General features: G+C 40.1%; 2 protein-coding genes across 5 annotated transcripts in view; one reads left to right on the forward strand and one right to left on the reverse strand.

The window, feature by feature from the left end:
• Nucleotides 1-13,888, reverse strand: part of BANK1 (B cell scaffold protein with ankyrin repeats 1) — a 352,635-nt gene that overhangs the window by 121,532 nt on the left and 217,215 nt on the right. The gene's annotated exons all lie outside the window — the stretch shown is intronic.
• LOC138843448 (acyl-coenzyme A diphosphatase NUDT19-like) lies at nt 4,140-4,773 on the forward strand (the record flags this gene model as incomplete). The annotated part of the gene is made up of 1 exon (XM_070047301.2): nt 4,140-4,773. A coding segment is annotated over one exon (483 nt), but the record flags the coding sequence as incomplete, so codon positions are not given.

Genomic DNA, 13,888 nt, shown 5'->3' on the forward strand with positions numbered 1-13,888 from the left:
GGGTAGATTTCTGTTCCTCCAGCCTTGATTAAAGAAATGGTGTAGGGACAAGCACCACCACCACTCTGGTTTGCTCTGTGAGTACGCTTGATTAATCAGCCATGAAAATGAATTTCCAGTGACTGCTAAGGGTTTTTATAGAGAACAGGAGTTCAGATACTGCAGAAATGCCTTATGATACTTTCATGACCTTTTTGTGGGCATTACCACTACTCATTACACTTTAGTCTAATATTGTGGGAATTTTCATACTATAGGCAATTTTTCTTTTTTTGGACAGGCAGAGTGGACAGTGAGAGTGGCTTCATACTGATCCGAAGCCAGGAGCCAGGTGCTTCTCCTGGTCTCCCATGTGGGTACAGGTCTCAAGGTCTTGGGCCATCCTCCACTGCACTCCTGGGCCACAGCAGAGAGCTGGACTGAAAGAGGAGCAACTGGGACAGAATCTGGCGCCCCGACCGGGACTAGAACCCGGGGTGCTGGCATCACAGGCGGAGGATTAGCACTATAGGTAATTTTTCAAATTCTAACAGTATTTCCTATATTAAGTTTCTTGTCTGTACAAGTCAGAACATCAAAATCTACTCTCTAGGAATCAGCATAACATTAGCTTTCAATGTGGAAAGTAAACATCTTGGTTAGACACAAGATTTCCCTGCTATATCGTGTCTGCCTTCAATTTGTGATGCCACAATCATGAATCCATAGGAAGAGCTGACTTTCTGAGAAAATTCATGAGTTTTATACAACACAGTGAAACTATCAACACACCAAAAGCTTTCGGAGCCCTCATAAGGATTCCTGATCATATGTATTCTCAACTAGTTGAGGTGCAAGAGTTTCCCAAAATACCTGCATTGCCATTCAGTCTACCACCAGAGTTCTGGAATGCTGCCACTGTGCTAGCAGCAACACAGATTTTGCTGCATCAAGAACTCTGGAGCTGAGCATGTGTGGCAGGCGATGTCTGTATCTATTATCCACACAATTGCTTGCAATCTTCCTGACATCCTCATGTCCACATGCTCAGCTCATTACAATTCACTGTGTGGCAAGGTGACCATAGTGTAGTGACCATTGCAAAGTGGGTACAAGAAATGTTTTAGGCAATGTTAAAACATTTCTTTTAATAGAAAAGCACTCTTGTAAAGTTCTGGAAAAATAGCACCAGATGGGCCAAGCTGGCATTCAACCATCAGAAACAGTAAGAAATATTTTAAGTAAAAAGCTTTGGGGCAGTCTGCAAAACAGACAGTGTTTTTAACATGACTTGGTATCTTAATCTGTTTTCTAATGCTGTTACAGAATAACATTGACTGGCTCATTGATAGAAGTTTATTCAGCTCATAGTTCTAGAGGCTGGGAAGTTTGAGAGCATGGTGCCAGCATCTGGCAAGGGTCTTTGTGCTGTGTCATCACATGGTGGAAAGGTGAGCAAGCACATGTAAGACAAAGAGGAAATCAGGTCCAACTGATTCTTTATATAAGGGACTCACTGTTATGGTAACTAATCCATGCCAGTAAACAGGTGTGAATCCATTAGAAGACCAAGGCTTCAGACTTAATCACTTCTTAAAGGTTCCATCTCTGGGACTGTTACAATGGCAATTAAATTCAATATGAGGTCAGAGGGAGACTTTCCAACTATAGCACTTAATAAAAGAGATATGGGTTTTAATTACAGATTTATTTATAAATCATATCTATTTTATTTACTAGCCTATTCTTGGAAGTTCTTTAGCAGCATTGAATCCCATTTTTTTTTTTTTTAGATTATGTAAACTGGGGATGGTAGAGTTTTTCTTGCAGAATGGTTGTAAGTATTAGAAAATCAAACATTTAATTCAGGGTCCAGCACACACCAGATAATAAATACATGGTGAAGTAAAACACATATTGATGCCTATATAATACAGCCAATTTAATTTTCACATGCACAAAGCAGAAAAATAAGTTTCCACTTCAAAGATTATGTTTCCAGTTACCACATCAGGATCTTCAAACATAATACTACCAAATTAAGTGAAAGGCAAAAACTCTAATTGGGAAACAGGCATTTTGAAATTTCTTACATAATCTTGAGATGTTCAGAAAGTGAAAGGACATTATCTCAATAGTTTTCCCTTCTATGTTTGAGGGCGATTCAGCCAGCATTTTCTTGATGATCTGGGAACTGCCAAGTGCCCTTAGCCAATGAGTCATAGTAGATTCACAGATGAGAACTCCATTGAGTAAGAGTTATGCTTTGTCCAAATACTGGCTTCCTCTGAGAAAGGAGAGAGATTCTGTTAGGCCCTGAATAATCACAGGGCTGTAGCTTACTTCATGTTAAAAAAATAAAGCCTGGGGCAAGACAACGGTACAGTGCCTAAATCACTACGTGGGATGCCTGCATTCCATATCAGAGTGTCTGTTTGAATCCTAGCTACTTTGCTTCCCACCCAGCTTACTGTGAATCTGCAGTGTGCACCCAGGGAGATAGCAGGTGATAGTTCTAGTGCTAGAGGATCTTGGTTCCCTCTTCAGAAACCAGGGGCACAATCTTAGTTCACCTGGCACTTCTGAAAGTCTAGGTGCTACCCTCAAGTTTTATACCCTTTTACCAAACTGATGTTACAAAAGGTATTACCCAAATTGCCTACAGCAGATGATGTCTAGAACTTTCGGGTGGTTGAGAGTCATTTGTATCTGTCCTCCACTCTGAGTTTTCAAACTATAATTTTAAAGAATAAAATCAAAACAGAAAACTATATATTATTACAATTGCCTGAAGAGTTAGAATACTTTGAGGGAAAAAGTGATTATCATAAACAAACTGGCAGGTCCAGTTTCCATGGAGATGAAGTATAGAGCCAGGAATTGAAGTAGAGGTGATTTAGTTCCAGCTTCCAACCATGTGGGGATTCTCCAGGTGGCCACTCTGACTTTGTCTAAGCATTCCAGTGACAAGGGACACACTGAAGGCATAGTCTTCCTTGTTTTGAGTCCCAAATTATTTTTTGTTATATTCCCAAACATCACATAGAGAATTCTATTTTAAAATATATGTTCTCATTTTTAACAAAATAGGAAGTAACATTTAAAAATTCCACAGAAACTCTTTTTATTTGGCTTGATAGTTATTGTGCATTTATAAGCAGATCCTGTGATAAATATTTGCATCAATTATCCTACTTAATCCCCACAACAAGAAATGAAATCGGCACTATTATGTCTGTTATATGTGTGTTTTGCCTGAAGAAACACCTATGCTTAATTGATGGAACTGGGATATCAACAATCACAAGAATAAAGCTTTTGTGAAGCAATTTCCTAGTTCTTTTCTCTTTGCATATAGATTCTTATTGCCTTTTTTTTTTTTTTTTTTTTTTGACAGGCAGAGTGGATAGTGAGAGAGACAGAGAGAGAGGTCTTCCTTTGCAGTTGGTTCACCCTCCAATGGCCGCCGTGGCCGGCGCACTGCGCTGCTCCAAAGGCTGGAGCCAGGTGCTTCTCCTAGTCTCCCATGGGGTGCAGGGCCCAAGCACTTGGGCCATCCTCCACTGCACTCCTGGGCCATAGTAGAGGGCTGGCCTGGAAGAGGGGCAACCGGGACAGAATCCGGCGCCCCGACCGGGACTAGAACCCGGTGTGCTGGCGCCCTAGGCGGAGGATTAGCCTCTTGAGCCGCAGCGCCGGCTCTTATTGCTTTTTAAGGAAGGGGAACTCTAGAAGTGGAAAATGTCAGCCATCTTACATATCGTTAACGAGGGGAAGGGCCAGGGAAGAGACCATTTCTCCTGAACAAGAAACCAAGGATCAAATTCCTATTACATATCTGTACTGCATTATTTTCTAAGTGGTCAGTGGTGGAATAACATGAGAAGCATCACCTGTCCTACTTTGATGATGGAGTAACAACTTAAGCAGTAAAATGCACTGCATGAAAAGATTAAAAAAAAAACAACTAGCTATGTAGCAGAATTAGAAAGAAGGACATCTATACTATGCTAAGAAATAACAATCAAGTTCATGTTAGCCCCACTGACAAATAAAAAGAGATCTAGTCCTAGACTCATTTTTTTCCTTATCTAAATCCAGAATGAATATTTTGACCAATCTATTTAAATGCGTGGGACATTGCTAAATGTGGTGGCTGATTTTACCTGTGCTGCCTGCGGGAGCCGCCGCTTGTCTGCCCCGACTCGGCGGAGGTGGTGGGATCCCAGTGGTCCTCTCCTTCAGAGGCAACCAGAAGTTTAATCTCGAAGGAAATTTGGCTGCCCCCACCACAGTTCTACGAAATCAGAAGACTTGAGAACTTTGCCTCCCTGTCTGACTTGCACATCTTTTGTTTGGATCGTGCGTTGGAAGGAGTGGAAAGATGGCTGCCCATCACCTTGTTAACCGCTGATGGGGTGGTCCAGCTTTTACCTGGGGATGAGCTATACTTGAAAGATTCAGACTTTTTAGAAAAAGTTTTGTCTATTGAAAAAAGTATAGAAGAAGTCATGAGGGAAGGCAAGAAGTTTCACCGAATAGTGATCCACAGCCGCCATCACTGTAGCCTTCACGTGACCGTTCAGCCACAGTACAAGCACATTTATCCCAAGAACTATGTGGCGAGTAAGAGCCACTTGTAGGGCGCCGCTCGATGGCACGCTGGCCTGCTCGAGGTGGTGCTCATAACAGTGAGAGTTGATTAAACTTACTTGAAATGTAAGAAACCTGTAAAAGTTCTGATGCAGTGATTCTTAGCTCTCTTGCTTATTTTTTTTTTTCTGTAAACTTTACAGTATGCCACCACAAGTATAAAGTTTATAAAGTATTAATGATCTTGCTACCAAGAATTCCATGGCGATTTCTCATCTCAGAAGTTTAAATAAGATGTTCGACTGCTGTTGTTCTGCTGGTCCACTATATTTGCACTTTCTTTCCCAAGGTGCTGTACAGAGTAACCCATGGGTTTCTCACACTTGCTGCTAGAAATTAACTAAAAGGATGTGTGATTGGACGGTGAGCAGTTGACTGCCACAACCTCCAAATGATGATGTCACTGTTTTCTCCCTGCATTTTATCTTGTCGATTAACATGCAATAATACAGTTGTACAAGGAAATCTATTGTAGTTAGTATTTTAAAGAAATATGAAGCCATAACAAAAGCCATCACTGTTTTTACTCTAGAGTGGTAGTTAATGAATGCAAAGAAGTTAGAGAGATGTGGTATTTAATGTGTTTTATTTTTGGTACATTTAATATAAGTATTTTTTCACCTCCTTTGGAGAGGAATGTTTACTGATTAAAGGTGAGAAATGATCATTCTTTTTCAAGATCTTGACTGTATCATACAATTGATTTCATTTTTCATGAAATGTCTCCATTCCCTACCAGTAAAATAAAAACAATGATAAATACAAAAAAAAAAAAATGTGGTGGCTGAGCCACAGAGACATGCATTCCTGTGTTAACTATATTGTCTCTCTTATTAACGTCGTTATTGCTGCTTCTGGTTGCTCATCTGGTTTAACGTGCTCTTCCTCCATGCTGCATCATTGCCTCACGTGCTATATCTAACCTGTTATTCCTCTGTCCAGGGTACCTGTTACTGCAGCTTTTATGAATTGTAAATGAGGACTGCACAGAGTGAATGTATTAACATAGCCCTTCATTAAGTAGGGTTTCTTTTTTCTTTTCATTAATTAATTAGATTCATACTTATCTATCATGGATCTTTAAATTCTGGTGTTTGGTTCGATAAACCATACATTGCTCTCTGTGGCAAACAAACACAAATGTAGAAACTGTGCCTCTGTGCTTAAAACTCTCCCATCAGCAGTGAAGATTGCCTTCTGGTGAAGCTCAAGTTTCCCTCCCTTTAAGACTAATGTGAATGTGACATTGGGTAAAAATGCTTCTACTATATTTCAAGCAATTTCATGTTTTTTTTTTTTTTAATTCTCCTCAGACCACCAATTGCATAATTGGTGAATGTTGATCACACTAAATCAAATTGGAAAAATCCACAAGATTTCATAGCTACATTTCTGGGTCTAAGCTTTCCCATACCACCATATTGGTATTTCCTTTATCAACATGGCTGGCCCTCCAAGTGCCTGTCCATTCTGTTTGCTCACTCAATTCAGTTGCCTCATTAGTTGGCTTCCTGAGAAAAGCGAGTTCTTGTACCACAAGTTTTAATGCCTTTCTTTTTTTTTCACATAGGCATAATGATGTTTGCCAGTGGCTTTATTTGGATTTTATTGTCTCATTGTGTATGAAGTCAGAATAAGACTTCATGACTGACCACTACGTTTGGCAGAATCTAAAAATCATGTGATTGTGTCTCCTAATTGAGGGTTCTTGAGGAACACACTGTGAGCTGTCTTGTATCTCACCAAGGGCACACTAACTGCCTAGCAACTGAAACTGTAGCTATGACCTTCTGTGGTCACTTAAGATATAATCAAGTTAACATGGGGTCAGACTGGATGAGACTGTGCTTGAAGTTCACTGACTAATGTTCTTTTAAAAAGATCTTAGGAATTTAAGGGGCACTGATGGATGCATAGGGGGAACACCAAATGATAACAGAGATAAAGCAGCTGTAAGACAAGGAAGACCAGGACTTTCTAGGAGAGGCAGGGAACAGGTTCTCCCTTGAAGGACCTTACCTTGCTGATGATACTTTGATTTCAGATTTCTAGCCTCCAGAACTGTTGTTTTAAGCTACTTGATTTGTGGTTATTTGTTATAAGAACCATTGAAAAAGACAGAAGGCAAGAGGTACAATGTTGCTAGAGGTATATGAAACATAAGGCTCAATATATGTGTCATCTTATCACTCATATAACATCAAGTAACAATAAAATATAATCTATGACTAAGTGAGATTTCACTTAAATTATCACTAAGACCACACACCTTCCCAAAGGCAACATCTGCATTACTTCAGAAGTCACAGCTAACAAAATTGAACTGTCAGAGAACTGAGTGTCAGAAGTGGGCTAGGGAGGCAGTTGTAACCTGAGAAATGCAGATGGCAGCATTCTTTGTGTGCCCTAGATTACAACACTTTATTTTTCATTCTAAATTGACTCATTAAACAGCAGTAATTCAGGATAGCAAGGCAACTGCAAAAGTTCAAATTACTATATCATTCGTTCTAGAAATCGCTATTAATATGTCTATCTCTCCTTGTAGTTCTGCTATATTGCAAACTTGATATTTATTGAGCAAGAACAGAGGTATATCATTTGTGCGAAGGTTGCTCATTGTTCACTGTTTCAAGATTAAGTGTTCTGTGCACAGAATTATCTATAAGCATTATAAAAGATGGAAAAAACAGATGGGAACCTTTCAGTTCCTGCTTACTTATAATTTATGCTATCTTTGTTCTCAGCTAAATAATATTAAATTTATAGGTAACAGATCACAATTGTATTATCCCCAAGATTCTTGTACATACTGTTGCTTCAGATAATTCAATTTATTGTCTCATTTTGCTACCATCATCTGAGCCTTGGTGTAAGAATTAACCTTGACTCACCTCCAACCTCTCCTTGAACCTGCTTCAGTAGATGTAGGGCGCCCTCTATTGGTGCCAATGTAAGCAGAAAGCCTTGCCTTGTTACTCTTATTCATCATCATTAGTGAATGGAATTTTGCCTCTGTCATATTTCCATTTTCATTTGCTTCAAGGAATTTTAAAATTTCCTTTTTAGCTCTTCAGTGTCCTATTGTTCATTCATGAGCATCTTTTTTAGTATCCACGTATTTATATACTTCTCAGAGTTTCTTTTACTATTCATTTCTAATTTTATTCCTTTGCAGTCATAAAAGATATATGACATGATTTTGATTTTTGGGGGGTTTGTGAGACTTTTTGTGGCTTAATATATGGTTTATTGTAAAGAATGTTCCATGTGCTGGTGAAATAATGTGTTTTCTGCAACTGTTGGATAGAATGTTCGAACATGTCAGGTCCATTTGCTGTATAGTTTAACTTTTTAACACTGATATTTCTTTATTGATTTTTTTGTCTCTATTCTGTCCATTCATGGCAGTGGGGTGTTGACCCTGCATCTACTCTGCCAGCTGCCATCTGGGAGTCACAATGATTCTAAGTCAGGGTAGGAAACGTCGCCCCACACTCTGCCACTGTCAACTTAAACTGAGGGAGAATTCCAGAGTTCTCCCAACCTCCACTGACTTTAACTCCAGCCTAGGAAGCTGACAAGGGCCTGATTGTCAACTTTGCTCTGAAGAGGAAAGCCACATTGCTTCTCTCCTCTTCATCAACCCTCCCTCAAAGTGCCAGACTCAATTGGTTGTGTACTGTCATGTAGCTGATATCTAGTATGTTGCTACCAGACGTGTTCAGAGCCAACATATAGGCAACTTACTTGGAGAAGAGTAGACCCCCATATCCTACCGCTGTGGGAGTTTGTGGCATAAGCTGTGGTGTTGAACTCACTCACTGCATGTAATCAAAAGGGGTTCCCCTCAACTTTTTGGGGCTAGCACCAGCAGCAGTTCATAAAAATTTGGACCTGACCTGGAAAGCTCTCTCTGAAATTCTCAGCTCACAGAGCTGGGAACACTTGTAAAAACCCCAGCATCACCTTTGCATGCCATGTGAGAACTGCGGGCAGTTCCCTCTGTGCCTTGCAGAACCTGAACTGTTGATATTGGAAGTACAATCTTTGGAGTAATTCACACTCACTCAAAATATCTGGAGTGCTCCATCTGTGTTGCTCTGCATCAGACAGATGGCTGCCACCATTCCCAACATTGACTCCCACCCTGGGAGACCGGGGTAAAAACCCTACTCTATAAACTGCCACATAATAATCAGAACCAATACCTTCAAACCCACTGGAATCTACCTGGTGGTACATATGAAAGACTCTGTACACATTCCACATCTTCAGACCCATACCTGACAGTGTAAAATCTCCTGGTAGTCACCCTGTAGGACTGGAATGAGGTTCAGTTCATATCCCCCAGTCCTGGGACTGGGGATTTTGGTGTTTTAAGCCCCAGAACTAGTTGCACTCTCCTCAAAGAAACTGGGGGATGGCTTAGCCACATCACATAGTCCTAGAGCCACAGTTTCTACTGCCACAACCATAGCATTACTCAGGCTTGCCAGTGGGACAAATGGACAGCCCCATTTGTGTCCCTCAGCATCTAGAATGAGGCTCTGGATACCACAATCTTTCATGTAACTGACACTGAAGTCACTGGGAACTGAAGCCCACATCACTTCAAAGCCATACTTCTAAGCCCTAAAAGCTGCTGCAGACTATACCACATGTCATTTATAGACATAGTTGACATTGATTAAAGTTTATACTGCTGGGATTATCTAGAACTAAAGGCAAAACAATAAACCAAGTGATACCAGCATTCAATCTAAATCATACACTGTTAAAATAAAATCTACACTTTAAGACAAAGGTAGTTATACCAGATGTACAGATGTCAACCTATGGACCTAGGAAATATGAAGAAGCAATATAGCATAACACCTCCAAAAGAACACAATAGCTGGGGTCAGTGCTGGTGGCTTTACTACTGAATTCAACAAAACATTTTAATAGGAACTAACTCCAGTGTTTCTTAAATTATTCCAAAATATGTAAAAGCATGGAACACTGCCAATCTCTTCTTACGAGGACAGCATCACTCTATTACCAAAACTGAACAAAGACACAACATGGAAAATACAGACTCATATTCTTGATAACCATAGATGTGAAAATTCTCAATAAAATACTAGCAAACTGAGTCCAAAACTACATCAAAAAAGACCATACATCATGATGAAGTGGGATTTATCCCAGAGATTCAAAGATGGTTCAGCATTCGCAAATCAGTAAACATTACATATCTATCAACAGAATGAAGAACAAAAATGATATGATCCTCTCAATTGATGTAGACAAAGCCTTTGATAAGATTCAACATACCTTTTGATAAAAACTCTCCCACAAATTAGGTATAGAAGGAACATTCCTCAAAATTTTACAGGCTATAAATGACAAGCCAATAGCCAGCATCATACTGAGTGGGGAAAAGCTGAAAGCATTTCCCTCAGATTTGGAACAAGACAAGGATGTTCAGTTTCACCATTCTCATTCAATATAACATTGGAAGTGTTACCAAGAGCAATTAGGGAGGAGATAGAAATAAAGGGCATCAAAGCTGGAAAGAAAGAAGAAAAATTATCTATATTTTCAGATGACATGATGTTGTACATGGAAAAACTAAACACTCCACCAAAAAGTTGTTAGAACTATAAACCAATTCAGTAAAGTTGCAGGCTACAAAAGAAACAGCAGCTTTATTATATGCTAATGATGAACTTGCTGAATGAGAAATCAAAAAAGAAATTGCATTGACAATAGCCACAAAAATTCAGTATTAAGAATCAAAGAAGTTAAAGATCTATACAATGAAAACTATAAAACATTGATGACAGCAATTATCAAGGACACACAAAAAATGCAAAGATAGTCCTTGTACATGGACTGGAAGAATTAATATCATTAAAATGTATATACTACCTAAAGCAATCTACAGATTCAGTGCAACCCCCATCAACATGTCAATATTATTCTTTACAGAATTAGAGAAAACAACCTTAAATTTTATATGAAATCACAAAAGACCCAGAATAAACAAAGTGATCCTGAGCAAAAGAAATCGAGCTATAGGCATCATAATACCTAACTTCAAAGCATACTATGAAGCAGTTGTATTTAAAACGCCATGGTACTGGCATAAAAACAAATATCTAGACCAATAGAAAAGAACAGAGATCTGCCAAGTTAATATGTACATAGAGCCATGTATACACAGCCAACTAATTTTGACAAAAGTACCCAGACAATACAGTGGAGTATGGATGATCTCTTCACTAAATGGTGCTGGCAAAACTCAATGTATATATATATATATATATATATATATACACACACACAAGAATGAAATTAGGTCCCTGCCTTTCACGATATACAAAAATCAATTCAAAATGGATCAAACACCTAAATTTAAGACCTGAGGAAATAAAGTTACTGGAATAATAAAGGCGAAACACTTCAAAACATTGGTGTAGTTGATGACTTCTTGGATAAGACCCCCAAAGCAAGGAAACAAAAGCAAAAAGAGACAAACTCAGAAGCTTCTACACATCAAAGAAAACAATCAATGGACTTAAGAGACAGCAAACAAAATGGGAAAAATTAAGATACCCATCTGACAAAGGATTACCACCCAGACTATATCAACCTCAAAAACCTCACTAATAAAAAATAACAAAGCCAATGAAGAAATGAGCCAAGGACTGCAATATAGAGTACTCAAAGGAAGAAATACAAGTGGCCATGAAATATGTGAAAAAATGGTCAACATCATTGGCCATCAGGGGAAAGCAAATCAAAATCATAATGAGATATCACCTCAACACTGTCAGGATGGCTACTATCAAAAAGACAGAAATTAACAAATGCTGGCAAGGATGTGGAGAAAGGGGAACTTTTTCTTTTTTTTTAATTTAACAGATAGAGTTAGACAGTGAGAGAGAGAGAGAGAGAGAGAGAGAGACAGAGAGAAAGGTCTTCCTTCCATTGCTTTACACCCCAAATGGCTGCTATGGCCGGCACTGCGTGGATCCGAAGCCAGGAGCTAGGTGCTTCTTCCTGGTCTCCCACGCGGGTGCAGGCACCCAAGCACTTGGGCCATCCTTCACTGCCCTCCTGGGCCACAGCAGAGAGCTGGACTGGAAGAGGTGCAACTGGGACTAGAACCCGGCGCCCGTATGGGATGCCAGCGCTGCAGGCAGAGGATTAGCCACATGAGCCACGGCACTGGCCCTGAAAGGAGAACTCTTAAAAACTGTTGGTGGGAATTAGTAAATTAGTGTAGCCACTATGGAAAACAGTATGGAGAGTTCTTAAAAAACTGGAAATAGATTTGCCTGTACTGTGATCCTGCAATCTTACTATTGGGTGTATATACCCAAAAGACATGAACACATATCAAAGGGATACCTGCACCACCTTGTTTACAGCAGAACTGTCACAATAATCAAAGTATGGACTCAAGCAAGGTTTCCATCATCACTTGAATGGATAAAGAAAATGGATTATAACTCAGATATAAAAAAGAATGAAATTCCACCATTTGCATCAAAATGAATATAAATGGAAGACAGATTTAGCATAGCAGGTGAGGCTGCTGCCTGAAGTGCTGGCATCCCATATGGGCACTGGTTGCTCCACTTCCTATCCAGCACTCTGCTATGGCGTGGGAAAGCAGTAAAAGATGTCCCAGGTGTTGTGCCTCTACACCCACGTGGGAGAACAAGAGGAAGCTGGCTCCTGCTTCGGATTGGCACAGCTCCACTCATTGCAGCCAACTGGGGAGTGAAGACCTCTAACTCTGCCTCTGCCTCTGCCTCTGCCTCTGCCTCTACCTCTACCTCCTCTACCTCTCTTTGTGTAACTCTGACTTTCAAGTAAAATAAATAAATCTTTTTTTTTTTTTTTAAAAAGAAGATATCATGCTGAGTGAAATAAGCCAGACATACAAGAAAAATACTGTATGTTCTCTTTCATATGTGGGAGCTGAAATTGAAAAGAAAAAAAGAAAGAAACGCCCGTCTGTATCAGTATTGCTGTAAATATCCTTTTGCTAAATTTTGTTTTATATCTTTGTTGAGCAAATGTATAAGGATAGACTACTGTAGATTTAATTATCTGTATTATTATTATTATTTTTTTGCTTTGAAACTTTTATTGAATGAATATAAATTTCCAAAGTACAGAATATGGATTACAATGGCTTCCCCACCATAACGTCCTTACCACCCGCAACCCTCCCCTTATCCACTCCCTCTCCCCTTCCATTCACATCAAGATTCATTTTTGTTTCTCTTTATATACAGAAGATCAGTTTAGCATACATTAAGTAAAGACTTCAACAGTTTGCTCCCACACAGAAACATAAAGTGAAAAATACTGTTTGAGTACTAGTTATAGCATTACATCTCAATGTACAGCACACTAAGGACAAAGATCCTACATGAGGAGTAAGTGCACAGTGACTCCTGTTGTTGACTTAACAAATTGACACTCTTGTTTATGGCCTCAGTAATCACCCTAGGCTCTTGTCATGAGCTGCCAAGGCTATGGAAGCCCCCTGAGTTCACTGACTCTGATCATATTTAGACAAGGCCATGGTCAAAGTGGAAGTTCTCTCCTCCCTTCAGAGAAAGGTACCTCCTTCTTTGATGGCCCCATTCTTTCCACTGGGATCTCACTTGCAGAGATATTTCATTTAGTTTTTTTTTTTTTTTCCCCAGAGTGTCTTGGCTTTCCATGCCTGAAATACTCTCATAGGCTTTTCAGCCGGATCCGCATGCCTTAAGGGCTGATTCTGAGGCCAGAGTGTTGTTTAGGATATCTGCCGTTCTATGGGTCTGCTGTGTATCTCACTTCCCATGTTGGATCATTCTCTCCCTTTTTTATTCTATCAGCTGTCGCTCCCCCTCTTCGTGGAGGAACGACACAGGACCCTGCGTTGTTCTTTCATCTGCTCGGCCCTCCCCGGGTTTGCTGCTGGTTCTTCCCGGGTTGGCTACCATCCCTTCCACCTCCGTGGAAGGGCGGTTCCCCCTGCCACTTTCCCCACTTCCGCGGGGGAGCGGCGCACTGCCGGCTGGCTCTCTCGGGGGCTGCTCAGGTGTTCCTCATAGATGTTCCTCTTTGATGTTCCTGGTGCATGCCGTCTCTCTCCTCCTTTACAGTCCTCTTCCACCAATCCCAACTCGGCTGCCCACACGCCGAGTACGCTGCTCTCCTCCAATCAGGAGCAGGATCAGCTCCTGGAGGTCATCACTCAAGT

Source organism: Oryctolagus cuniculus, chromosome 8 (assembly GCF_051225735.1).
Source record: "Oryctolagus cuniculus isolate XC-2025 breed Fujian yellow rabbit chromosome 8, ASM5122573v1, whole genome shotgun sequence".
Taxonomy (NCBI): Eukaryota; Metazoa; Chordata; class Mammalia; order Lagomorpha; family Leporidae; genus Oryctolagus; species Oryctolagus cuniculus.